The 27,803-nt window shown below is 43.9% G+C and overlaps 1 protein-coding gene across 2 annotated transcripts; it reads right to left on the bottom strand.

Moving 5' to 3' along the window:
- Positions 1 to 205: 205 nt before the first annotated feature.
- Wdr76 (WD repeat domain 76) lies at positions 206 to 27,593 on the bottom strand. 2 transcript variants are annotated; one of them, XM_070005985.1, is made up of 14 exons: positions 27,498 to 27,593; positions 26,100 to 26,486; positions 23,411 to 23,503; positions 21,242 to 21,294; positions 20,046 to 20,178; positions 17,077 to 17,175; positions 16,932 to 16,975; positions 15,311 to 15,464; positions 9,620 to 9,778; positions 6,464 to 6,678; positions 5,490 to 5,642; positions 3,389 to 3,442; positions 2,629 to 2,902; positions 206 to 1,673 (listed from the first exon to the last, which is right to left on the bottom strand). In XM_070005985.1, the coding sequence occupies exons 1-13, from the start codon at positions 27,552 to 27,554 to the stop codon at positions 2,650 to 2,652; spliced, it is 1,854 nt and encodes a 617-aa protein (XP_069862086.1). In that variant the 5' UTR covers positions 27,555 to 27,593; the 3' UTR covers positions 206 to 1,673; positions 2,629 to 2,649. The 2 variants fall into 2 exon arrangements, with proteins under 2 accessions (XP_069862086.1, XP_069862085.1); XM_070005984.1 differs by lacking the exon at positions 206 to 1,673 and having other exon boundaries at positions 2,508 to 2,902.
- Between the last annotated feature and the right edge of the window lie 210 nt (positions 27,594 to 27,803).

Genomic DNA, 27,803 nt, shown 5'->3' with positions numbered 1-27,803 from the left:
AGGCCGTTTTCCATTAAGTGCTTTCTAGATTTACACCACTATTTGTATAAAGTTTATCACCAAGAAACAAGTCCCTAAGTAGGTCTCCTTCCTTCCTTCTTTGCCTTCAGAAGATACAACTCTATCAAGTCAAATTGGATATAAAAAGCATAGTATGGGAAGCTATAATAGCAAAAGAAAACACACAAGTCAGAAACATCAGGAATTCACTAATATTTAATACAGAAGCCAGGCAGTGATTGTGCAAGTACTCAAAGTTTCGGCAGCAGTGCTAATTTCATCAAGAGTAGTTTCCAGCATCTTAAAAAGAACAATTCCCATGCCAGGCACAGGTGTTCACACCTGAAATCCTAGCTACTCAAGAGGCTAAAATTTAAGGATCATGGTTTGAAGCCCAGGTAAGCCCATGAGACGCTTATCTCCAATAAATGACCAAAAAGCCAGAAGTGGAAGTTGTGGCTCAAGTGCTAGAATGTTATACCAGAACGCAAAAGTGCAGGGACAGTACCCCAGGGCTTGAGTTCAAGCCCCAGGACCAGCGTGCACACGTGCACACACACACACACACAATCAACTCCCAAAGCTTTCCTTTACATTTCAACTTCTCTTAGCTTTTCTTCCCATTTCATAAATTAATGTGTATTTCATAATTTATTACCTAAGAAACTCATTTCCTTATTAAACACAAATTAAAATTAGTTTTTTAAAAGCCTCAAAACAGACAACAGAGAAGAAAAGTATTTTTAGAAAAAAACTGCTTAAGCCAGGTGCCAGTGGCTCACACCTGTACTCCTAGCTACTCAGGAAGCTAAGATCTGAGGACCTCAGTTCGAAGCCAGCCTAGGCAGGAAAGTCCATTGAAGCTCTAATCTCCAAATAAGCATCAGAAAACCGGAAGTGGCACTGTGGCTCAAAGTGGTAGAGCACTAGCCTTGAGCAAAAAAGCTCAGGGACAGTGCTCAGGCCCCGAGTTCAAGCCCGGTAACAGACAAAAAGGAAAAAAAAACTGCTCAAGGAAAATAACCATTTTATTTCTGTGACATGCAATTATAAAAAGATATTCCTTATAATTCAAACATACTGGCTAAACTATATAAGAATGATGCAAAAGGTTGGTAAGTGTTATACAGCAGAGGTAGTCTGATTTAGTACTCTGATTTAATAGCAACAGATACACTTTGAAAAGAAAACCCATTACTAAAAAAATATCAAGGGACTGGCAGCAAAGCTCAAGTGGTAGAGCACCTGGCTGGCAAGCCAGATGGGGTTAGGGGACCTTAAACCTCTGTAGCACAAAAAGAAGAAAACAAGCCAGGCACTGATGGTTCACGCCTGTAATCCTAGTTACTCAGGAGGCTGAGATCGGAGGATCACAGTTCAAAGCCAGCCGGGGCAGAAAAGTTTGTGAGACTCTTATCTCCAATTAACCACCAGAAAAACAGAAGTGGCTCTGCAGCTTAAGTGTTAGAGCGCTAGCCTTGAGCTGAAGAGCTGAGGGACAGCGCCCAGGCCCAGAGGTCAAGCCCCACAACTGACCAAAAAAAAAAAAGATGAAAATGAAAAAGTTACAGTATTTTACAAATTCCCAAAATATGAGTAGCCGGATCCCCTATGGTAAGTTTAAAGACGGAACAGTCCAGAGGGTTCAAGGGGGCTGGCTGAAGCCTTCAGATCTAATGAAAAAAAAAAAAAATGCTTTTTTCACCACAATACATAAATACATACCTACATGTGCACATGAAACTGTTACAGAATTGTATTGATTGGAACTGTGCTTTCTGGTTTTGTTTTTAAATTAAAACACTAATTCTGACCATTAAACCGACTCCACTTGGAGAGCTACCACCTCTGGTCTGGAAAACACTGGTCTGAGGGTGCTCTTACATGAGAATCTGTGATCAGGCCACAAATGTACCTATGGCTTAAGGCCCTGGCTGTATCTCATGACCCGACCTGTAGGGGAAGAAAGGAACGCTCCACACAGAACCCCAGGCCCTGCCGCTGGTGCACTAAGCTTGTCGGAATTCTGTATCATATTTAAGAGGCAGGAAAGGAATCAGTTAAAAACACAAGTTCCAGCAGGAGGTAGCAGCACCTGTCCCCACATGAGAGCAGCAGAAGGCAGAGGCAGGCAAGGCGGGACTGAGAGCCAAAAGCCGGGGCTACATCGTGAGAGCTTGTCTCAACCGAAACAACCCGAGAAGCACGAAGTTTGAGAGCTGGAGATGGAGCTCAGTAGTCCTTACCCAACAGGTGCAACAGGCCTTGAATTCAAAGAAAAGCCTAACTTCTAAAATCACTGAGTTAAATAACCTTTCAGGACCCCTCCGAACTATAAAATAAACCACAAATCTGTCACTGTCGCTAACAGTCATTATTCAAAGCTTTTGAAGTCTGTCACATTAGAATTTCTCAACATACTACCCAATTAAAAGTGCTGAAAGCTTCTTAGCTCTTTCTGTAGAAACTCCAAGTTATCTCCGTTACTAAAGTATACTCTGCTCATAGTCCTTAACGAAGCCATTTTATATTTGCTAAATATAACATAGTACAAAGGAAACACACTGCCACATGAATCACTACATTCTTCCTAGACAGAGATCAAGGTGGGCAAATAGATGTACCTACCCCAGGAACTCGGCAGTTTTCCTAATCCATAAACACATGTAACTTCCCACTGGAGTTACCTCCAGCCAGAATGTACCGAGTAGGGTGCATGGCATTGATGGAACACACAGAGGCAAGGCATTCTCCAAGGAAGGAATGCACCATCTTCCCAGTCTCATGGAAGATGTTGACCTGACGTGGATAGGCCATGCTGCCAACCATGAAACAGTCTTCTTGTTTAGGGTCCCACTTGGCTTGGAATCCTGTCAGCCATCGTCCAGTGATGGTGTTGTGTCTAGCGAGAAGGAAAATAAAGGAAAAAGAAACCAGTTTTTTCAAAGTGTTCAATAATTCAAGGTAGTATTGGATAGAAGAAAAAGACAATAGAAAGGTGGCAACACCTCGCCTCCCAGAATAACCAGGCATAAGGCAAGCAAGCTATCTGCAGAGAGCCACGACAGCAAGTTACACCCTTCTTCAATAAGACACCGTGAGTACCTCAGGTCAGAATAGTCACTAACCTTAACTAAAATTAACTTCCACCTGCAGAGAACAGCTAAGCACCGACAAGACATTAAACCTCTTTATAGACACATAGATCCTGGAAGCAAGAGCTCTCCCTGATAGGAGCAAAAATAGGTCCTATTTTATGTTACACAAGGCAACACAAAAATCAGGGTTATTATATCTCTTTGACATGCAGATGTCGAATCTGCAACTTCCAAATATCACCATTACTGCTCCAAGCAGCCCTGGATCCACATTGGATGTGGACACCTACCTGATGGTGGTGAGGAGAGGAATCTGGGAGGAGATGCAGCTGCTGTCAAACACGCTGAAAAACAAACACCAAGAAGAGACTAACATGGTTGTCTTCGTTTTGAAATTTGTGTGAAGTAACAGGGTACTTCAGATACTCATTGATTCGTGGCAGAAAATATAACGGCATTTTAAAATATGCATCAACAGGGGCTGGGAAGGTGGCTCAGTGGTAGAGCGCTTGCCTTGCATGCATGAGGCCCTAGGTTCGATTCCTCAGTACCACATAAGCAAAAAAAAGAAAAAAGCCAGAAGTGGTGCTGTGGCTCAAGTGGTAGAACGCTAGCCTTGAGCTGAAGAGCTGAGGGACAGAGCCCAGGCCCAGAGTTCAGGCCCCAGGACCAGACCCAAAAAAAAAAATGCATCAACACATCCTAATCTTACCTGACACATTTAACCTAAGGTACAAGGAATTATAAAATTAATTTCTTATACTTTAGTTTTCATTATTTTATTTAAAAACTATTTCTCAGCCTGGGGGAAAGTGCAAACCTCAGTACCATCAAAAAAAATTTAAGGGGGGGATGATTGGGTGGGGGGAAGGGGGAGGATGGGAAGGGATGGAAAAGGGAAACAAAGGAGGAGGCTACAATGCTTGATAAGAAATGTACTCATTATTTTGCCCATGTAATTGTAACCCCTCTGTACAGTATTTTCACAATTAAAAAAAAAGTTTAATAAAAATGATTTCTCCAGGGGCTGGAAAGGCAGCTCAATGGTAGAGTGCTTGCCTTGCATGCATGAGGCCCTGGGTTCGATTCCTCAGCACCACATAAGCAGAAAATGCAGGAAGTGGCGCTGTGGCTCAAATGGTAGAGTGCTCGCCTTGAGCTGAAGGGTTGAGGGACAGCATCCAGGCCCAGGGTTCAGGCCCCATGACTGACAAAAAAATAAAAATTTTTAAAAAAATCCAAAGTTAAAAATACCTTTTTTTTTTTTTGAGACAGTCTTGGTTCTGTAGTTAGCCTCACATTGAACTCATAATCCTCTTTTGACAGCCTGACAGCTTCCCCTGTACTGGGATTACAGGCATGAACCACCACCCATAGCTTAAAATGTGTATCCTAAAGTGAAAATCTATAGTCAGGCATCAGCGGCTCACGCCCATAATCTCAGGAGGCTGAAATCTGAGACTGTGATTCAAAGCCAGCCCAGGCAGGAACTTCATGAGACTTCTCTAATCAACAAAAAAGCCAGAAGTGTAAACTAGGCACCCAGTGGCTTATGCCTGTAATCCTAGCTACTCAAGAGGCTGAGAGCTGAGGATCCTGATTCAAAGCCAGCCCAGGCAGGAAAGTTCATGAAACCCTCATTGCCAATTAACCACCAGAAAATCAGAAGTGATGCTGTGGCTCAAGTGGTAGAGCGCTAGCCTTGAGAAGAGCTCAGGGACAGCACCCAGGCCCAGAGTTCAAGCCCCATGACCAACCAAAAAAAAAAAAGCCACAAGTGGAGCTGTGTGTGGCTCAAGTGGTAGAGTGCTAGCTAGCCTTGAGTAAAAAGAAGCTTGGGGACAGCGCAACACACACACACACTCGATGTGGATTTATGGTAACACTGGATGTACATAAAGGATGTGATCTGAAAAATACATCAATAGTGCAGGTATGTATTGAGAACAAGTGCTCTGAGAGTTGATGTTTGAGGACCTGATAGTGTCCTTTCTGGTGCTGAAGAGACTCAAAGCGGCCAGCCCACAGGGGTCCTGGAGCCACTATGGTGGCAGGACAAAAAAAAAAAAAACAAAACAAAACCATACCACCTTCACTTTCCCTCACGCCTCACCGTGCTAGTACACCACACAGTCTATTTTCACTGACATTCCTGGACTTGACTATTCAGTCTCTAAGGCAGCAATAGCCCTTTTCCTATCAAGGAAATCTCCAGAATGCAAAAACTGCTGTAGAAGCCAGTAGATGTAGAACCCAATATGGCTAGAGAATGAAACTATGAGTGATAAAAGGGGAACCACCACAAACAAAACTTTTGGCTTAATGACGTAGTAGCTACAGAGACTCTAAACCCAGATTCCTTACAAAAAACTTATTTCTGCTTCAGTTTACCTCAGCTTACAGTCGTAACCTGTAGTTACCACTCTGTTACCCGTAACAGGTGAAAAATAGGCAGAACTGATGCTCTTGGTGTGTCCAGTCAAAGCAAACAAAGGCTGGCGTCTCCTGGAATTCAGGCACCTGGCATCGTAAATGTGAATGTCCCTGCGACAGGAAGAGTAGTCATCATTACATTGCCATGGACACTCCCACTGCCAATTACCCACCTGAAAACCGGAAGTAGCACTATGGCTCAAAATAGTAGCGCACTAACTAGCCTTAAGCAAAAAGTTCAGGAACAAGCCAGGTGCCAGTGGCTCATGCCTGTAATCCTAGCTACTCAGGAAGCTGACATCTGAGGATCGAGGTTCAAAGCTAGCCCAGGCAGGAAACTCGGAGAAACTCTTATCTCTAATAAACCACCAGAAAACCAGAAGTGGCGCTGTAGCTCAAGTGGTAGGGCACTAGCCTTGAGCTGAAGAGCTGAGCGACAGCACTAAGGCCCAGTGTTCAAGGCCCACGACCGACCAAAAAAAAAAGCTCAGGGATAGCACCCAGGTACACGTACGCACACGCACACATGCATGCGCGCACACAGAAACCACTTCCACAGGTAGAATGCCTGTGGAAGTCTGGCCTTTGTCAATGCCTAACAATCAAACTAAACTTGGACATGACAAAGGCTCACTCATAAAATTTTCACAAGAAAATATACCTCAAAGCCGGGCACCGGTGGCTCACGCCTGTAATCCTAGCTGCTCTAGAGGCTGAGATCTGAGGATCACGGTTCAAAGCCAGCCCAGGCAGGAAAGTCTGTGAGACTCTTATCTCCAATAAACCACCAGAAAACCAGAAGTGACACTGTGGCTCAAGCGGTAGAGCGCTTGCCTTGAGCTGAATTGTGCAGGGACAGCACGTAAGCCCAGAGTTCAAGCCCCACAACCGACCAAAAAAAAAAAAAAAAAGAAAGAAAAAAGAAAATATACCTCAATCCCGCCGTTATGAAATACTGTCGGTGCACTGGGTGGACATGAACAGTTCTTATTTGTTCCATGGAAGAACTAAGTTTTTCATCAGACATTCCAGGTGTCCGTCTATCCACTAGTGATATGTGTCCACTCCAGTGTCCTACTAATAAAGTGGAAGCGTCTTCTGTCAAGAAGTCAAAAGAGGAAAGGCCACTTCTTTCATTTCTATACACCTAAGGAAATAAGTAGCAATCAGCTGATAAAACACTCTTTAGTACAAGGCCCTAAGTTCAAGCCCCAATACAAACATACATACAAAATACCCATAGTTGCACGCACACGCGCACGCGCGCACACACACACACACACACACAAAATGCCATTGATGCCCAGCACTGGTGGCTCATGCCTATAATCCTAGCTACTCAGGAGGCTGAGATCTGAGGATCACAGTTCAAAGCCAGCCCTGGCAGGAAAGTCTGTTAAGACTTGGCGCTGTGACTGTTCACAATAGCTAGGATATGGAAACAACCCAGATGCCCCACCACAGATGAATGGATCCAAAAATTGTGGTATCTATACACAATGGAATATTATGCAGCCATTAGAAATGACAAAATAATGGCATTTGCAGGGAAATGGATGGAGCTAGAAGGAATCATGTTGAGCGAGGTAAGCCAAGAGCAAAGAGACAAATGGTACATGGTCTCCCTGGTAAGTGGATGTTAAATCCAAAATGTTAGGTGATACGACAAAATTAACAGGACTTAAGAAACAAAGAACTTCTGCTCATCTGGTCGAACCACTACTAAAATGTCCCCATGCTGCTGATCACATGTACGGTGTATAACATGTGAACACCGTTATATGTTATAGACTGTGATAGACAATTTGCTCCAGGAAAGTTAGAATGCACTTGTGACTTTAACTAAGCATCATTATTCCACAATACTGTGAAATTCGGGAAATTATATAATCACTTAATCACAATCAAAAAAAAAAGAACCTCGGGGAAGGTAGGGAGGGAGGGGATGGTAGGGGGAAAACAATGGAGGGGGTAACAATGTTCAAGAGGAAGTGTACTCATTACCCCACTCATGTAACTGTAACCCTCTGTATAGTATCTTTACAATTTAAAAAAAAAAAAATCACCAGATGCTACATTTAAAAAAAAAAAAAGACTTGGCACTGTGGCTCAAGTGGTAGAGCTTCGCCTTGAGCTGAAGAGCCCAGGAACAGCACCCAAGCTCAGAGTTTAAAAAAAAAAAAAAATCCCATTCACAATGAGATAAAGGATCTAGCCATTCCAAATTTCACAAAGATTAAGATTACTACATATAAAGAGACTCAGCAGCTGGAGGCCAGTGGCTCATGCCTGTAATCCTAGCAATCCTAGCTACTCAGGAGGCTGAAATCTGAGGATCCTGGTTGAAAGCCAGCCTGGCAGGAAAGTCCAAGACTCTTATCTCCAATAAACCACTAGAAAACCGCAAGTGGCCCTGTGGCTCAAGCGGTAGAGCACTCGCCTTGACGTGAATTGTGCAGGGACAGCACCTAGGCCCAGAGTTCAAGCGCCACGACTGACCAAAAAAAAAAAAAAAAGAAAGAGGTTGCTCCGTGATAGATCGCTTGCCTTGCATGCATGAGGCCCTGGGTTCGATTCCTCAGCACCACATAAGCAAAAAGAAAAAAAGCCAGAAGTGGCGCTGTGGCTCAAGTGGTAGAGCGCTAGCCTTGAGCTGAAGAATTGAGGGACAGCGCGAGGCCCAGAGTTCAGGCCCCACGACTGGACCCAAAAAAAAAAGAAACTCAGCAGAGCAGGGATGGTTCATGCCTGTAATCCTAGCTACACAAAAGGCTAAGATCTGAGACTTGCAGTTCAAAACCAGCCCCAACAGCAAAGTCTGAGACTCTTTAACTACCAAAAAGCCAGAAATTGAGCTGGGCTTAAAGTAGTAGAGCACTAATCCTGAGCTTTTAAAAAGTTCAGAGACAGTACCCACACCTTCAGTTCAAGCCCCAGGACTGGCACAAAAAAAAAATGGGCTGGGAAAGTAGCTCAGTGGTAGAGTGCTTGCCTAGCATACATGAAATCTTGGGTTCAATTCCTGAGTACCACATAAACAGAAAAGCAGGAAGAAGTGTTGTGGCTCAAGTGGTAGAGAGTTAGCATTGAGCAAAAGGTTAAGGACAATGCCCAGGCCCTGAGTTCAAGCCCTAGGTCTGGCAAAAAAAAAAAAAAAAAAAAAAAAAAGCCTTCAGCAAAAATAAATAACAAGAGTGACTGAGCCGAGCACCAGTGGCTCACAGCTATAGCCCTACCTACTCAAGAGGATTAAAGTTTAAAGCCAACCCAGCCAGACACCGGTGGCTCACACCTGTAATCCTAGCTACTCAGGAGGCTGAGATCTGAGGATCACAGTTCAAAGCCAGCGACAGCAGAAAAGTCCATGAGACTATCATCTCCAACTAACCACCAGAAAACCAGAAGTGGCTCTGTGGCTCAAGTGGTAGAGCACTCGCCTTGAGCTGAAGAGTGCAGGGACACAGCCCAAGCCCACAGTTCAAGTCCCATGACTGACCAAAAAATATATATGTATATCGATAGATAGATAAGATAGATAGTTTTTTTTTTAAAGGCTGGGAATGTGGTTTAGTGGTAAGAGTGCTTGCATGAAGCCCTGAGTTCAATTCCTCAGTACCACATAAACAGAAAAAGCCAGAAGTGATGCTCAAGTGGTAGAGCGCTAGCCTTGAGCAAAAGAAGCTCAGGGACAGTGCCCAGGCCCTGAGTTCAAGCCCCAAGACTGGCAAAAGTAAATAAACAGGAGTCACTGAGTGTGATGACACTGACCTGTAATCCCAACTAGTCAGGAGGTAGGGGCAGGAGGATCACCAGTTCAAAGCTAGCCTAAGCTTAGTGAGAGTCTAAATAAATAACTTTATTTCTACTTATTCATTTAATGCTTATGACAACTTGCAAAGCAAATACAACAACTCAGAAAATGGAAGCTCAAAGAGGTTGAGTAATTTAGTCAAGGTCACACAGCTAATAGACCGTGTGCCCGGACTTGGTTCCTAGTCTCCACCACTTCCCTCTGACTGATACGATTTCGGAGAATCCAGAATAATACCATGTCCTATCAGCATGTGTACAAATACATTAACATTTACCTCTTCGAAAACAGCACTTGAAAAATCCCCACATCGCAAAGTGCCGTCATAGCTCAGGGACAGGATGTGGGCTGGATTGGCGGGTGAGAAGTACATGCATCTAACGTGCCGACTGTGGGGATAGAAACGGAACATCCCACCTTCTTCACATCGCTGGGTCTGGAAAAGTCGCAGTGGAGGGAAAGACAACACTAATGAGCAGTGATTATACTTAGTGTTATTATGACATTGTTCACCTCTGGATTGTATCCTGTATTTCCTGAGTCTCCAACTATATCCACTCTCTCAATCGGAACAAGGAAGCTTATGCTAACATTACATTATATTTTTCTCATTTCCAGTCTAAGAACACCAAGTTACATTAATTTCATCAATCTAGCTTTTGGCAAATAATAAAAAAAGTAAAAAAAAAAATTGCTGCTTCTATTCCAATTGCTCAGGAGGAGGCTAAGGCAGGAAGACTGTGTGAGTCCAGAGATCTGAGGCCAGTCTGGGCTTCAGAGCAAAATCCTGTCCACAAAAATAATAAAGAAGGGGCTGGGAAGGTGGCTCAGTGGTAGAGAGCTTGCCTTGCATGCTTGAGGCCCTGGGTTCAATTCCCCAGCACCACATAAGCAAAAAGAAAAAAGCCGGAAGTGGCGCTGTGGCTCAGGTGGTAGAGCTCTAGCCTTGAGCTGAAGAGCTGAGGGACAGCACCCAGGCCCAGAGTTCAGGCCCCACGACTGGACCCAAAAATAAAGAAAGAAAGAAAGAAAGAAAGAATAGTCTGCCGGGAACCGGTGGCTCATACCTGTAATCCTAGCTACTCAGGAGGCTGAGATCTGAGGATTGCAGTTCAAAGCCAGCCCCGGCAAGAAAACTTATAAGACTCTTATCTCCAATTAACCACCAGAAAACTGGAAATGGCGCTGTGACTCAAGTGGTAGAGGGCTCACCTTGAGCTGAAGAGCTGAGGGACAGCGCCAGGCCCAGAGTTCAAGACCCACGACCAACAGAAAAAAAAAAAAAAAAGAATAGTGGATGAATATAGTCATAATATTCAGTATACTTATTTGAAACAAAAAGCAAAAATGAAGGGCAGGAAATGTGGCTTAGTGGCTGAGTGCTTGCATAGCATGCATGAAGCCTTGGGTTCGATTCCTCAGCACCACATACACAGAAAAAGCCAGAAGTGGAACTGTGGCTCAAGGGGTGGAGGGTTAGCCTTGAGCAAAAAGAAGCTCAAAGACAGTGCCCAGGCCCTGAGTTCAAGCCTCAGGGCTGGCCAATATATATATATATATATATATATATATATATATATATATATATATATATATATATATATATATATATCTTTATGTAGCTGTACAAAGAAGTCACCATTAAACATGTTAGTTTTTAAGTACAATTGGATCTTCATTAAAATCATCCCTTCTGTGGCTCAGTGGTAGAGTGCTTGCCTTGCATGCATAAGGCCCTGGTTCAATTCCCCAGCACCACATATGCAAAAAGAAAAAAGCCGGAAGTGGCGCTGTGGCTCAAGTGGTAGAGTGCTAGCCTTGAGCTAAAGAGCTGAGGGACAGCGCCCAGGCCCAGAGTTCAGGCCCCACGACCGGACCCAAAAAAAAAAAAAAAAAATCATCCCTTCTGTCATTCTCAAGGCTAACTTTTTCAAAATTGATTTCATTGTTACTATTAAGGTGATGTATAGAGAGGTTACTGTCTCAGTCAGGTGATGAGTACATTTTAGGGGGACAATGTCACCCTTATTTAAAGTTAACTTAAAAAAAAAAAAAAAAGCCAGGTGCTAGTGGCTCACACCTGTAATCCTAGCTACTCAAAAGGCTAGCAGCTAAGGACTGCTATTTGTGAGATCCTGAAAAGCTGAGCTATGAGACCCAAAAGGATGGGATCTTGGAAGGCCTTCTCCCAACATACTCTCCTAACACTGAAAGTCTCCTGAAAAGGTCAATCTGTCTGGCTTAAAAAGTATTCAGATTTCTCTCCTGGGCGTAGGCTAATTGCATCCTAAACTGTGTGGGAGCCCAGGAGCAGCCTAAGGTTTATGAAAATTGTAAGCAGCTTAGCTCTAGTTCTTACGATGAAGTCATCTACCACTTGTATACAAAATATTGTCTCTTGTTGATGCTCAGACCTTACTTTCTGCACATGCTTCCCTATACAAAACCAATAAAACCTTGGTGAATGGAACCTTGGGATCTGAAGCTAGCAGAAGGCTACAGGTCCCCTGGTACCCAAAACCTCAATTCCAGGGTCCAGTCTCCATTACTGCCTTGCTCCCGGTCGTGGTAGGTTAAGGGGCACACAGTGGTTTGCAACAGCAGTTCAAAGCCAACCTGGGCAAGAACTTTGGTGAGACTCTTATCTCCAATAAACCACCAGAAAACCACAAGTGGCGCTGTGGCTCCAAGTGAAAAAGCTCAGGAACAGCACTCAGGCCTTCAGTTCAAGTCCCAGGACTGGCAAAAAAAAAAAAAAATCCTGAGGATGTCTGCTCAGGCTGGCTTTGAACTAGGATCCTCAGATCTCAGCCTCCTGAGCAGCTAGAATTGTAAGTTGAAAGGCCAGGTAAATCTTGGTTTTTATTCTCTTTGGAGAGAGAGAGAGAGAGAGAGAGAGAGAGAGAGAGAGAGAGAGAGAGAGAGAGAGAGAGAGAGGGAGGGAGGGAGGGAGGGAGGGAGGGAGGGAGGAAGAGAGGGAGAGAGGGAGAGGGAGAGAGGGAGGGAGGGAGGGAGGGAGGGAGGGAGGGAGGGACAGAGAGAGGGAGAGGGAGAGGGAGAGAGGGAGAGAGAGAGAGAGAGAGAGAGAGAGAGGGAGAGAGGGAGAGAGGGAGAGAGGGGGAGAGGGAGAGAGAGGGGGAGAGAGAGGGAGAGAGAGGGAGAGAGAGAGGGAGGGAGAGAGGGAGGGAGAGAGAGGGAGGGAGAGGGAGAGGGAGAGGGAGAGAGGGAGGGAGAGAGGGAGGGAGGGAGAGAGGGAGGGAGGGAGGGAGGGAGGGAGGGAGGGAGGGAGGGAGGGAGGGAGAGAGAGAGAGGGAGAGAGGGAGAGGGAGAGAGGGAGAGGGAGAGAGGGAGAGGGAGAGAGGGAGAGGGAGAGAGAGGGAGAGGGAGAGAGAGGGAGAGGGAGAGAGAGGAGAGAGAGATAGAGAGAGAGAGATAGATATATATATAGAGAGAGAGAGAGAGAGAGAGAGGAGTGTGTGTGTGTGTGCGCGCACGCGCACTCCTTGGGCTTAAACTCAAGGTCTGGATGCTATCCCTAAGCTTTTTGCTCAAGTCTGGTGCTCTATACTTAAGCCACTGCTCCACTTTCAGCTTTTTTTTTTTTTTTTTTTTTTTTTAGCCTTCTATCTGAGCCCTCACATGGCAAAGGGAGAAGGACATCTCTCCTGAGCTCCTTTCAGGGCTAACTACCTCCAAAAGGCCCCACACCTCCTCAGAATTCAGGAATTCATCCTATGAATTTGAAAAAGGATACAACATTCAGATCATGGCACAGCGGATTTTAAACAGAATTTTAACACTAATGACTTTATGTCATCTTTCTCACTTATACATTTAAAATCTGGTAGTTAATTTATGCCCAGATGGCTAATGATATTCTAGATAAAAATGTTAAACCTCTGTAAATCAAATTTAAATTCCTCCAGAATTCAAAATTTTAATATCAGACAAGCGCTGGTAGCCCATACCTGTAACCCTAGCTATTCAGGAGGCTGAGATCTGAGGATCACGGTTCAAAATCACCCCAGACAGGAAAATCCATGAAACTCTTACCTCCAATTAACTACCAAAAAGCCAGAAACAGAGCTGTGGTTCAGGTGGTAGAGTACTAGAGTTGAGCAAACAAAAAGCTCAGGGACAGTACCCAGCTCCTACATTCAAGCCCCAGACTAGCACCAAAAACCAAAAGCACAAAACTACAAGTTTCAAGCAACACTGAAAATAAATGTCTCTAGGCTATTCCCAACCATGTTCATTGCAGCACTATTCACAATAGCCAAGCTACAAAATACCTACAACTGATGAAAGGCTCAAGGTGATAGATATCTCACACGAAATATTATGCAGCTATAAAGAATAAAACCATGTTATTTGCAAGGAAACAGATGAACTGAGAAATGTTCTTTCTTATATGTAGGCTGTTGGGTCCAAAATACAAACACGTAAACATATTGAATCCTATGTATATGTGTGTGTGTGTGTGGGCACACGCATTCTCAGGTATGAGGTATCATGGCAAAAATCACTTCAGCAGGCAGTGTAACAAAAGGAACATTAGAAAAATGAAATATGGGGGCTGGGAAGGTGGCTCAGTGGTAGAGTACTTGCCTTGCATGCCAGAGGCCCTGGGTTCTATTCCTCAGCACCACATAAGCAAAAAGAAAAAAGCCGGCAGTGGTGCTGTGGCTCAAGTGGTAGAGCGCTGGCCTTGAGCTGAAGAGCTGAGGGACAGTGCCCAGGCTCAGAGTTCAGGCTCCACGACCAGACCCAAAAAAAAAATAAAAAATAAAGTTCCATTAAAAAAAAAAAAAAAAAAATGAAATATGTCTGGATTGGGGTGCAAGTAGTAGTGGGAGGGGGAAAGATGGCAAATATAAATAATAATTATGTACATGTTTGAAATGAAACAATGAAACTAGATGAGACTCGTTTGGGGAAGGGTGAAAAGAAGGGATAAGTATGGGCAGGGTGACTGATCAAGAAGCATTGTAGCTGCCAGGCACTGGTGGCTCACACCTGTAATCCTAGCTACCAAGGGGGCTAAGACCTGAGGATCGCTGTTCAAAACCAGCCCAGGCAGGAAAGTCTGTGAGACTCATCTCCAATTAAGCACCAAAAAGGGCAGAAATGAGGCTGTGGCTCAAGTGGTAGAATGCTAAGCCTTGAACACAAAAGTTCAGGGACAGTGCCCAGGCCCTGAGTTCAAGCCCCAGGACCAATAGACTAACACAGCAGTACATGCATGTGTGCACACATGCACACTGGCACATGCACACGTGCGTGCGTGCGCATACATACACACACACACACACAGAGAACTTGGATCAGTGGCTCATACCTATAATCCTAGCTACTCAGAAGGCTGAGATCTGAGAGTCATTTAGCAAAGAAAATAAGATCAGGTTTCAAAGCCACTCTGGGCAGAGAAATCCAAGACACTTATACCTCCAATTAACCAGCAAAAAGCCAGAACTGAAGGTATAGCTCAAATAGTAGAAAGCCAGCCATGAGTAAAAAAGTGGAGTCCTGAGTTCCAGCCTCAGTACCAGCACGCACACAAAAAAGCATTGTACACTGTACCCATGAATAGACATGTTAAAATGTACACTCTTATATGAATAATTGATGCTTTTGAAAAAGAAAAAGCTTATAATTTCTTTATTTTTTTTACTTTTTATTTATTGATTTTTTGCCAGTCATGGGGCTTGAACTCAGGGCCTGGGCACCCTGAGCTCCTTTTGCTCAAGACAAGTACTCTACCACTTGAGCCATGCACCAATTCCAGCTTTTTCTGTCATTAATTGAATATAAGAATCTCATGGATTTTCCTGCCTGCGCAGGCTTTGAACGGTGATCCTCAGATCTCAGCCTCCTGAGTAACCAGACATGAGCCACCAGCACCTGGCTATGAAGTTTTTACAATCTTTTTTTTACAAGCAAACTTTAGTATCTTCAGAATATAACTTACCAAATCCCAAATTCCAATCTGCCCAGTTCTGGCCCCAGCTGCTACTAAAATTCTTGTTTCTGATGGGTGCATAGCCACAGAGGATATCGACCCATCAACAAGTTTACGAACTGTATCTTCTCTGATGACCATGCTGTTTAAATTGGCTTTGTAGCTGTAATAAAGTTAAAATTATCTAAGTAAAAAGCAACTCAATTGTTAAAAATCAGTAAAATATAACTCAAAAAAGAAAAATCATAATTAATAAATGAATGGAAAATACTCAACTTCCTGATAAGGAAATCAAAATCCACAGTGATATACTAGTTTTCTATTATAAAATACCTTTGATCATTTTAGCAATATCAAAAACTAGGAGACTAGCTGAACTAGGAGACCCCACAATCGACAAAAATATAAACAAAATAATCAGCAAAATGCCAGGCACCATGGACCCATACCTACTCAGGAAACTGAGATCTGAACAACTGTGGTTTGAAGCCAGAATGAGCAGAAGACTCTGAAAAATTCCATCTCCAATTAGCCAGCAAAAGAGTAAGCTATTGCCAGGCGCCAGTGGCTTACACCTGTAATACTAGCTACTAAGGAGGCTGAGATCTGAGGATCATGGTTCAAAGCCAGCCCCGGCAAGAAAGTCCATGAGACTCTTAGCTCCAATAAACCACTCAGAAAACTGGAAGTGGCATTATGGCTCAAATGGTAGAGTGCTTGCCTTGAGCTAAAGAGCTGAGGGACAGCACCCAGGCCCATAGTTCAAGCCCCACGACTAACAAAAAAAAAGCAGAGCTGTAAGCCTGGTTCAAATAGTAAAATGCCAACTGTGCACAAGCAAGCAAGGCCAGTATTAGTCCTCTGAGTTCAAGTCTAATACTGACAAAAATAAGCAAGTAAACAAGTAAATACAAATTAACCAACAAAGAGCCAGGCTGAAAGCATGGCTCAAAGGTTAGAACACCAAACAAGCAAGCAAAGTTGAGTGAGGCCCTTAGTTTAAACCCAAGTACTGGCCAAAAAAACCACAAATCCCTGTCCTTATAAAACTTGTATCCTAGGAAGTAGTGCTGTGGTTCAAGTGGTAGAATGCTCATCTTGAGCTGAAGAGGTCAGGAACAGTGCCCAGGCCCAGAGTTCAAGCCCCGCAACCAACAACAACAACAAAAAGAACTATTAAGGATATGAGGCTGTGACTGTAGCTTAGTGGTACAGTGCTTGCCTTGCAGCCTAGCATGTATGAAGCCCTGGGTTCAATTCCTCAGTACCACATAAACATAAAAAGCTGGAAGTGGCACTGTGGCTCAAGTGGTAGATTGCTAGCCTTGAGCACATGGAGGCTCAGTGACAAAACCCAGGCCCTGAGTTCAAGCCCCAGGACTGGCAAAAAAAAAGAAAAAAAGAAAAAAAAAAATCAAGGATAATGTTTTTCATTACGCTTTCAAATTTTTCTATTATAACCAAAACTAGAGTAGTGACTCAGGTGGCAAGCACCAGCCAGGAGTGAAAAGCCCAGGATTCCCGCCCTAGTACTGGCACATACACACACAAAAATTCTACTTTAGGATGTAGTTTTTACAACTCAAACGTCTCTAAAACTATAAAATAAAAGCAAGGGGTTTTAACTTACCTTTTAATGCTAGATAAGCCCTTCTGATAGCTCTTCCTACATGTCTAAAACAAGGGGAGACACCAAAATGGTAAGTTAACAAGTATATTTGGAAATTTCCTTAACAGAGGCTTCTAAAAGCAGTAAAGCATACCCAAGGAGATACCTTGCTCATTTCTGCCCAGGTCTGCAGCAATCCTTTAAATAGTTCATTATCATCTTCATTTTCAGGAATCATCTCTAAAGGTCCAGGAGGTAACAAAGGCTGTAATCAAAAATAAAGTTTATTGTTTGTCTCCTAGAAAATAAGCTTCACGTGAGTAAAGGTATTTGTTTTTTACTACTTTACTTTCAATGCTAACAACAGTGGTGGAATACTGTTGGTACTAAGAAATAATTGTTCAATGGCCCACACCTGTAATCCTAGCTACTCAGGAGGTTAACATGTGGGGACAGCAGTTCAAAGGCAGCTTGAGCAGGAAAAGTCCATGAGACTCCTATCTTCAATTAACTACCAAAAAGCCAAAAATGGAGCTGTGGCTCAAAGTGGCAGAGCACTAGCCTGGAGCACAAAAGCTTAGGGCCGTGCCCAGGCTCCAATTTCAAGCCCCATGACCAGCACAAAAAAATAATAATTGTTCAATAAATGAAAGTCAACCAAAAAAAAAAAAAATTAGCAGACCTTGTTAAGATGCAAAGAAAGAGGAGCACTTACTCCTACACTGATGTTGAACACATGCATTAGGTCAGCCCTTATGGCAAACGATATGGGGTTTCCTCCAAAAATAAGAAATTTAACTTTTAGCCAGGCTCTGGTGGCTCACGCCTGTAATCCTAGCTACTCAGGAGGCTGAGATCTGAGGATCACGGTTCAAAGCCAGCCCGGGCAGGAAAGACTGTGAGACTCCTATCTCCAATAAACCACCAGAAAACCGGAAATGGCGCTATAGCTCAAGTGGTAGAGCGCTCGCCTTGAGCTGAAGAGCTGAAGGACAGCGCCCAGGCCCAGAGTTCAAGCCCCACGACCAAAAAAAAAAAAAAAAAGAAAGAAAGAAAAAGAAATTTAACTTTTTTCTTACAGTACTGAGGTTTGGACTCAGGGTCTCACATTTATAAGACACTTGTTCTACCACTTGAGCCATTCTGCCAGGCCAATTTTGCCTTGTAGACCAGTAAGTTACTAGAGCTGAAAAGGGTATATAGAAGAAGGTGAGATGGAGAAATCATTTCTGAAGTTCAGTAGCACAGTAGGAAAACTATGGCTGATGACAGCTACCTATTTTTTTTTTTTTTTGTGGGGGGCAGGGGTCCGGTTGTGGAGCCTGAACTCTGGGCCTGGGCACTGTCCCTCAGCTCTTCAGCTCAAGGCTAGTGCTCTACCACTTGAGCCACAGCGCCACTTCCGGCTTTTTTCTTTTTGCTTATGTGGTGCTGAGGAATCGAACCCAGGGCCTCTTGCAAGGCCTAAGGAGGCTGAGATCTGAAAGTCTGAGAGACTCTTATCTTCAATTAAACACCAACAAAAGTCAGAAGTAATTAATTCAAAGCCAGCCTTGGCAAGAAAATCTGTAAAACTCATCTCCGATTAACTACCAGAAAACTAGAGCTGTGGTTCAAAATGGTAGAGTGCCAGCCTTAAGCAGAAAGGGTCGGGGGGCAGCACCCAGGCCCTGAGTTCAAGTCCCATGACCAAAAAAAAAAAAAAAAAAAAACAGGCATAGTTAGTGCACACCTATACTCCCAGCACTCCAAAAGCAGAAGCAAGAGACTGTGAGTTCAAGGCTAGCCTAAGCTGCAAAGTTAGTTCCAAGCAAGTTTGAGCAATATAGTGAGACTGTCTCCAAAAATAGGGGGCTGGGAAGGTGGCTCAGTGGTAGAGCACTTGCCTTGCATGCATGAGGCCCTGGGTTCAATTCCTCAGCACCACATAAGCAAAAAGAAAAAAGCCGGAAGTGGCGCTGTGGCTCAAGTGGTAGAGCGCTAGCCTTGAGCTGAAGAGCAGAGGGACAGTGCCCAGGCCCAGAGTTCAGGCCCCACGTTCGGACCCAAAAACAAAACAAAACAACCAAAAATATATACACATGCATACAGTAAGTACTACTGAATAAAGTAGTTAGAACCTTAGAAAATATGAAGTCTCCTACTCACCGATAGTGTAAAATTAAACTATACCAAGGACTCTACTTTGATGACACATTATTGATAACAATCTATTATTTACTAAACACATATCGCATAAGGAACTATTTCATTTAATCTTTACTACAGCCCCTTAATGATTCTATTACTATTATTATTTTTTAAATGGGGAAACTGAAACTCAGAAAGTTTAATTTATCTAAAACCTCACAAGAGGTAAGTCCTACAGAAACACAGAATCCAAGACTGTCTCTATGACTTTGAAATCCTACTAAACCATACAGCATTCAAATGTTAAGTTAATAAAACATAAAGCCAGGTGCCAGTGGCTCAGGCCTATAATCCTAGAAGGCTAAGATCCAGAGAACTTCAATTTGAAGCTAGCCTAGGCATTTCCAAAATAACCAGCAAAAGAAAGGATAGAGGTGTGATTCAAATGGTAGAACACCAACCAAGCAAGATAACCAACCAAGTGTGAGGCTCTGAGTTCAAACCCAAAACCACCAAAAAAAAAAAAGTAAATAAAACAACTGAAATAAGAACATTTAGTCTCAGCTGGGCACCAGTGGCTCATGCTTATAATCCTAGCTACTTAGGAGGCTGAGATCTGAGGATCACAGTTTGAAGACGGGGGGGGGGGGGGGTCCCATGAGACTCTTATTTCCAATTACCTACTCAAAAACTGGAAGTGGTACCATGGCTCAAGTGGTAGAGCACTAGGCTTGAGCACAAACAGGCTCAAGGACAATGTCCAGGCCCTGAGTTCAAGCCTCACAACAACATTTAGTCTCATTTCAAATACTTTTCAATATTGTTAGTATATTGCATTTGTGTTTTCCCTCACATCTTTTTTTTTTTTTTGATTAGTCCTCTACCACTTGAACCACAGCACAACTGGGCTTTTTCAGTTCATGTGGTACTGGGGAATCAAACCCAGGGTTTCATGCATGTTAGGCAAGCACTCTACCACTAAGCCACATTCCCAGCCCCTCTTACATCTTCTTCTTCTTCTTCTTCTACTGTTGTCTTTACTGGAGGTGGTAAAAATGAAATTTCTGAAGGTTCTACTTTTAGCAATCGCATTGACCTTCTACATCCAATCTCATCTTCTCTCTTCTTAGGTTTTTTCCTAAAGGAACAAGAGGAAAAAAATCATGCTATACTCATAGAATAGTAAAATATATTTAGTGTGATAACTTCTAAGAGATACTTCTAGAAAGAGGTGATACAGATATATCTAACATTCCATAGAAGTTCATATATGACCACATCGATTTTGATAAAAAATCTGGAAAAACCCTAAATGAAAATGTTAAGCATGAAGAGTAAGGGATGTTAAGCCAATTATGGCATATTATCAAGTGGAATTGCATTCAGTCATAAAGAATGAAACATGGGCTGGGTGCCAGTGGCTCATATCTGTAATCCTAGCTTCTTAAGGAGGCTGAGAGCTGAGGATCATAGTTCAAAACCAGGCCAGGCATGAAAGAGGAAGAGAAGAGAGGAAAAGAAGAGAGGAAGGAAGAGGGGAAGGGAAGGGAGAGGAATCACCAAAGAACATTTGAGTGCAGAGAGCAGAGTCATTGCAAGGGCAAAGAAAAGATTGTTAAAGGTAGATAGAGGCCTGGGAGATGGCTCAGCCTGTAATCCTAACTACTCAGCAGACTGAGATCTGAGAATCTTGGTTCTGAAGGCAACCTAGGCAGGAAAGTCCATGAGACTCATCTCCAGCTCACCACCAAAAAGCCAGAAGCGGAGCTGAGGAGCAAGTGGAAAAGCCTTGAACAAGCGCAGGGGCAATGCCCAGGCCCTGAATTCAAGCCCCAGGACCAGTACAAAAAAATAAATAAGAATAATTTCTAGACAAAAGTAAAAAGAGTTGAGTGGAAATAAAGACATTTTTCCATTAGCAGTAACAAATATAAAAAATAAAACTTTGGAGGCTGGGAAGGTGGCTAAGCAGTAGAGTGCTTGCTTCCCATGCAAGCCCTGGATTCAATTCCTCAGCATCACATAAACAGAAAAGGCCGGAAGTGGCACTGTGGCTCCAGTGGTAGAGCGCTAGCCTTGAGCTGAAGAACTGAGGGACAGCGCCCAGGCCCAGGGTTCAAGCCCACAACCGACAAAAAAAAAAAAAAAAAAAAGCCTAGTCAAGTATCATGCATGCTAGTCAATATAAAACAATCTCTTACCTCTTGCATTTAGGAGACTTTCTCTTAATCATTTCACGAAGCCTTGCAGCTGACTGAAAAGCACACAGAACACACACACACATAAAAATGCTACCTTAAAACTTCATAGCTTTAACTTTTTTTTTGGGGGGGGGGGGGTCCAGTCATGGGGCCTGAACTCTGGGCCTGGGCACTGTCCCTCAGCTCTTCAGCTCAAGGCTAGCGCTCTACCACTTGAGCCACAGCGCCACTTCCGGCTTTTTTCTTTTTGCTTATGTGGTGCTGAGGAATCGAACCCAGGGCCTCATGCATGCAAGGCAAGCGCTCTACCACTGAGCCACCTTCCCAGCCCCATAGCTTTAACTTTTAAAAATATTAATTATCTGTTACTATTCCCAGGTCTATTCAGGAAATAAAAAACCTTTAAGATAGGACACCTGGGCCAGGCACTGGTAGCTCATACTTGTAATCACAGCTACTCAGGAGGCTGAGATCTGAGGACTGCAGTTTGAAATCAGCTGAGGCAGGAAAGTCTGTGATACTCTCTATCTCCAATTAATCACAGAAAAAGCTGGAAGTGGCACTGTGACTCAAATGGTAGAGCACTAGCCTTGAGCAAAAAACAGCTCAGGGACCACTAAGCCCAGAGTTTGTACCCAGGATTGGGGGGGGAAAAAAAAGAGGGTATTTGTCTCTGGTAGTAGACACGAGATAAAATACACTAATAAAGAAGGCAAGTATAAAACTCTCTAAAAAGTAGCATTTTGAGTCAAGTTGTTAATGAGCCTATGTGATTAAATATAGTTATTTAATCAAATACATTATTAGAGGGATGGCAAAAATGCTTGGAAACTGAACAACACATTGTTAAATACAACTGGATCACAGAATAAAGGGAAAAATAATAAAGTTCCTGCAAACCAGTGAAAATGAAAGCACATCCTACCAGAACCTCCAATACAGCAAAAGCAGTGTTGAGAGGAAACTTCATAGCTCTAAGCACATATATAGAGGGCTGGGAAGGTGGCTCAGTGGTAGAGTGCTTGCCTTGCATGCATGAGGCCCTAGGTTCGATTCCTCAGCACCACATAAGCAAAAAGAAAAAAGCCATAAGAAGCACTGTGGCTCAAGTGGTAGAGCACTAGCCTTAAGCTGAAGAGCTGAGGGACAGCGCCCAGGCCCAGAGTTCAGGCCCCAGGACCGGACTCAAAAAAAACAAAAAAAAAAACAACACATATATAAAAAGAACAAGTGGGAAGTGGTGCTACGGTTCAAGCAGTAGAGCGCTGGCCTTGAGCTTCTGAAGAGCGCAGGGACAGCTCCCAGACAGAGTTCAAGCCCCACGACCGACAAAAAAACAAAAACAAAAACCACTCAAGTAAATAACTTTATGATGCAACTAAAACTTACACAAAAACAGGAAAAAACAAAACAACTAGACAAAGAGAGATAGTAAAATATCAGGTCAGAAATCAAAGAAATAGTGACTAAAAAAATTAAATTTAAAAAAAAAAAAAGAGGGCTGGGAAGGTGGCTCGATTCCTCAGCACCACATAAGCAGAAAAAAAAAAAGCCGGAAGTGGCGCTGTGGCTCAAGTGGTAGAGTGCTAGCCTTGAGCTGAAGAGGTGAGGGACAGAGCCCAGGCCTAGAGTTCAGGCCCACGACCCGACCCGAAAAAAAAATGAGTGGTGCTGTGACTCAAGTGGTAGAATGCTAGCCTTGAGCAAAAAGCAGCTCAGGGATGGTGTTCAAGCCCTGAGTTCAAGCCCCAGGACTGGGAGAAAAAAAAAAAACCTCAACATGGTGATGTCTTTCCGTTAAGAAGAACATGAATCAGGGGATCTGGGGAAATAACTTTGTGGTACACAGCTCTTTGCCTAGCATATACAAGGTTTTGAGTTTGAGCTCCAGCACAGGAAAAAAAAAAAAAAAATCAGAATGATTCTTCAGATTCCTTCTCAACATTTCTTATGGAACTGAACATTCATTGTATTCCACAAGAAACCTTTTGGTTACTGTACTTTCTTTCATAAAGGTTTTCAAATAGACATATATGGGCCCTATTTAAAACTTGCTCTGAATTTTGTCAGCCCTCATGTGGCACTATGAAAGCTGGCACTGTAAATACTCCACTGACATAATGGCAAAAGGAACAGCATCTTGGTTTTAACTGGAAACTCCCAACAAACCTCAGACAATTGTAGAGAAGCAAAAAAGTTTGCATTTTCTGATATGTTCTTCAATCTCTTCCTCTCATATGGTGACAATCCTGAAAAATCATCCTGTGAAATTACACCAAAAAGATTGTTATTATACATAATAACAAAGCACTTCACAAAACCTGGTGTTTCACTCTTAGCACATACTTTCCTTCAAACTGTACCCACACTATTCATTTCATGTTATCTTTTGTTATTTTATTTATCAGTCATAAGGCCTGAACTCTGGGCCTGGGCGCTGTTCCTCAGCTCTTCAGCTCAAGGCGAGTACTCTTAACACTTGAGCCACAGCACCACTTCCAGCTTTTTCTGTTTATGTGGTGCTAAGGAATGGAACCCAGGACCTCATGCATGCAAGGGAAGCAGTCTACCACTGAGCCACCTTACCAGCCCTATTTTTTTTAATCAGTCTGGGGCTTGAATTCAGGGCCTGGGCATTGTCACTAAACTTTTTTGCTCAAGGCTAGCACTCTACCACTTTGAGCCACAGTGCCACTTCTGGTTTTCTGGTGGTTAATTGAGATGAGAGGCTCATGGACTTATCCTGTACAGGCTGGTTTTAAACCAAGATCCTCACATCTCAGCCTCCAAAGTAGCTAGGATTATAGCATGAGCCACTGGTGGCCAGCTCCCAAGAGCCACAGCACTGGCAACAATAAATAAATAATGAGATAAAAGATTCTAGAAGATTGCAGGGGCAGGGTAGAGGAAAGTTCACAAAGAATCAGAAAAGCTAGATCCTGGTAGATCTCACCATAATCCTAGCTACTCAGGAGGCTGAGCTCTGAGGATGGAAGTTCAAAGCCAGCCTTGGCAGAAAACTCCATGAGACCCTATTTCCAAATACCCACCAGGAAACAGAAAGTAGTGCTGTGGCTCAAAGTAGTAGAGCACTAGCCTTGAGCAGAAAAACTTAGGGACAGTGTTCAGGTCCCGAGTTCAAGCTCCACCAGCAAAAAGAAAAAGAAAAAATTAAAGGTCAGGTGAGATGACTCAATACCAGCTACTAGCAATACAGCGCTCTGGAGAACACAGATTCCAAACTAGTGAGGGCACAAATATTAGTGATAAAGTATCTAAACAAATAAGCTAGGTATGGTGACCAAAGCCCTGTGATCCTAGTTTGTAAAAGTATAAGCAAGGGCTGGGATGGTGGCTCAGTGGTAGAATGCTTACCTTACATGCATGAGGCCCACATTCCTCAGCACCACATAAGCAGAAAAAGCCAGAAGTGGTAGAGCACTTGCCTTGAGCTGAAGAGCTGAGGGACAGCACCCAGGCCCAGAGTTCAGGCCCAACGACGGACAACCCCCCCCCAAAAAAAGTAAACAAAAGAATCATATTGGGGCTGCCCCCAAGCAAAAAGTCAAGACCCCATCAGGAAAATAACTAAAGCAAGAAAGGATTAAGGGTGTGGCTAAGGTGGCAGAGCACTTGCCTCCTAGCAAAAGGCCTGGAGTCCAAACCCCAGTTATACACACACACAAAACAAACAAACAAAAAAGCTAGGCACCAGTGGCTCACGCCTGTAATCCTAGCTACTCAGGAGGCTGAGATCTGAGGATTGCAGTTCAAAGCCAGCCTGGGCAGAAAAGTCCATGAAATCCTTACCTCCAATTAACTACCAGAAAACCAGAACTGAAGCTATGGCTCAAAGTGGTAGAATGTTAGCCTTGAGCAGAAAAGCTCAGAGACATCTCCCAGGGCCTGAGTTCAAGCACCACGACGAACAAAAAAAAAAAAAAAACAAGTGGTGGCCAGGCCTACTTTAGAGGTTCCCAGCTCTGTATAAACATTTTTTGACTTGGCTCTTGCTGCCCCAACACAGATCCTGATTCTTACCTCTGGGGCAACCAAGCATAAATCAAGTTCCTGTTTTGTAACAACCTGTCAATTATCAAATCTTCCTTTTCCCTGCCATCTTCTTCTTACCCCTAGATCCATCACCTTTTTGTCACATGGTACAATTTTTATCTTGGCCCGCATAAAAGTTGTCGCTTTGAAGGAAGCACAACATTCCAATATGCAGTAGAAGCCAAAAATTAAACATCTAATTCCTTACACCAAGCCAAACCATTAAGTAAAACTAGTATGTTTTTCTACTGTACTTTTTCTACATGATAATTAATCTTCTTCCTTGAACTCAGGAAATACTGTGCAACACATCAGAGCAAAGATGGTTTCACTAACCTGACAAGTTTTACTATCCTGACATCAAGAGTCAAATACTGTATGTCAAAAAAGCCAATGGCTTTCAGTTAACTTTGAACAAATATGTAAAGTTGAACAAGGACACAAAAAATAATAGTAAATCCAAAATAAACGCCAAAAACTGAGGAAAAAAGCAGACTATAGAAGTGGCACTGTGACTCAAAATAGTAGAGTGCTAGCTTTGAGTGAAAAAGCTCAGAGACAGTGCACAGGCTGAGTTCGGGCTCCAGAACCACCAAAATACAAACAAAAAACAGCAGAGTAAGGATTTAAATTGATCCTCTCCTTAACACATCAAAAGCAAAACTAATCCAAGGAATTTATCTGCTAAAATTTAAATAAAATTTCAATGCAGTTTACATTTGATGGTAATTTGATTGAACTCCAGACCTTTCATGTTCAGAACTCCCAATTTCAAAATAAGAAAATTAAAACTAATAAAACTCACCAGGTTTGAATTATCATCACAGACATCATCATCATCACTGCTTTCCATGTCAACACTGAGAACTGAGGCTTCTGCACTGCTCTTCTGCCCTAGCTGGTGACCTGTGGTGTGATCCTTTGAGGAAGATCTTAGCAGGGTGGACTCAGACTTGGAAGATGTGGCCTTCATCTTCACCTCTGGGGTTTTCTTCAACTTCATCTTCTTACACAACACTGCATTGGTAGACTTCTCTTCTAATTGAGATAGGGAGCACTTCAATTGCTCCGACGCGCAATTACTGAGTGAAAAGGGCGTAAGATAAACCCTAGCTATTTTCCCTAAAAACGTAGTTTGTACAGGTCTCACAGATTCCTGATCATCGTTCTCATTTTCTTTAGATTCATTCACCTATTTGGATCATTAAGGAAAAAACGGTATGAGAACCTCAGGTCCAATGGCTTTCCTCCACAGATCTAGGCAAACAAACCTAATTCCTAATGCATAATGACAACACAATTCAAATTCCCAGGCGGTGAGGGAACTTCTCCCCTCTCCCCACCCCACCCCCACCCACACAACACACCCTCCAAAATCCTGTCACACAACTTATTAAGCTGATTATTACTGATTCTACTGGGGCCAGGTGAGTCTGCCAAGAAGATAATGACTTGCATCTGTGATCGAACCACTAATCCTGGATAATCATCTGGAATTGAGTTGGTTTTTTTTTCTTCTTGGTTTTTGTTTTGTTTTGTCGGTCCCGGGGCCTGAACTCTGGGCCTGGGCGCTGTCCCTCAGCTCTTCAGCTCAAGGGGAGCGCTCTACCACTTGAGACACAGCGCCACTTCCGGGTTTTTCTGTGTCTGTGGTACCCTGGAATCGAACCCAGGGCCTTATGCACTTTACCACTGAGCCACATTTCCACCCCTGGAATTGTTTTAAAAGTGACAATAAGGGGCTGGGAATGTGGCTCAATGGTAGAGTGCTTGCCTGGCATGCATGAAGCCCTGGGTTCGATTCCGCAGTACCACAAACACAGAAAAAGCCAGAAGTGGTGCTGTGGCTCAAGTGGTAGAGCGCTCACCTTGAGCAAAAGTAGCTCAGAGACAGTGCCCAGGCCCTGAGTTCAAGCCCTAGAACTCACACACTCACACTCACACTCACACACACACACTCACACACACACACACACACACAGTAACTCCTTGCAAAAGCAAACGCAGGAGACGCGGGGGAGAGGGCCCAATCCTACCATTATTTCTAGGGTTACTTTTCGGCGCCGAGGGCCTCATTTTTTTTTTTCCTTAGAAAACCGAAGCTGGGAGTTCAGCTGAGGCCCGGGGGAGCGTGTGTCTGAACCCGTCTGCTGTCCCCCCCACACCCCCGGCCCCGAAAACTAACTGGACGGACGCCCGTTACCTGGGGCCGGGGTTTGGCGGCCGCCTTGGGCTCTAGCTCCGCGCAGGGCCGAGGCATCGTGCAGCCGTCTCGCGGCAAGCGCCTGTTTTCCCGCCAGGCGTGGTGCGGAGCGCGGGCGCGGGCGCGGGAGGGGCGGGGCCGTGAGGGGCGGGGCGACTGGGTGGCGCCGGTGGGGCGGGGCGGGGCCGGCGGGGCGGGGCGGGGCCGGCGGGGAGGGGCGGGGCCGGCGGGGAGGGGCGGGGCCGGCGGGGAGGGGCGGGGTCGGCACGGGGCGGGCAGCCGCCGGCCCAGGCAGGGAGGCGGAGC

Source organism: Dipodomys merriami, unplaced genomic scaffold (assembly GCF_024711535.1).
Source record: "Dipodomys merriami isolate MVZ:Mamm:240054 unplaced genomic scaffold, mDipMer1.0.p SCAF_69, whole genome shotgun sequence".
NCBI classification, from domain to species: domain Eukaryota; kingdom Metazoa; phylum Chordata; class Mammalia; order Rodentia; family Heteromyidae; genus Dipodomys; species Dipodomys merriami.
Note: the sequence above shows the minus strand (reverse complement) of the source record. Positions and strands in the feature narration are given on the sequence as shown.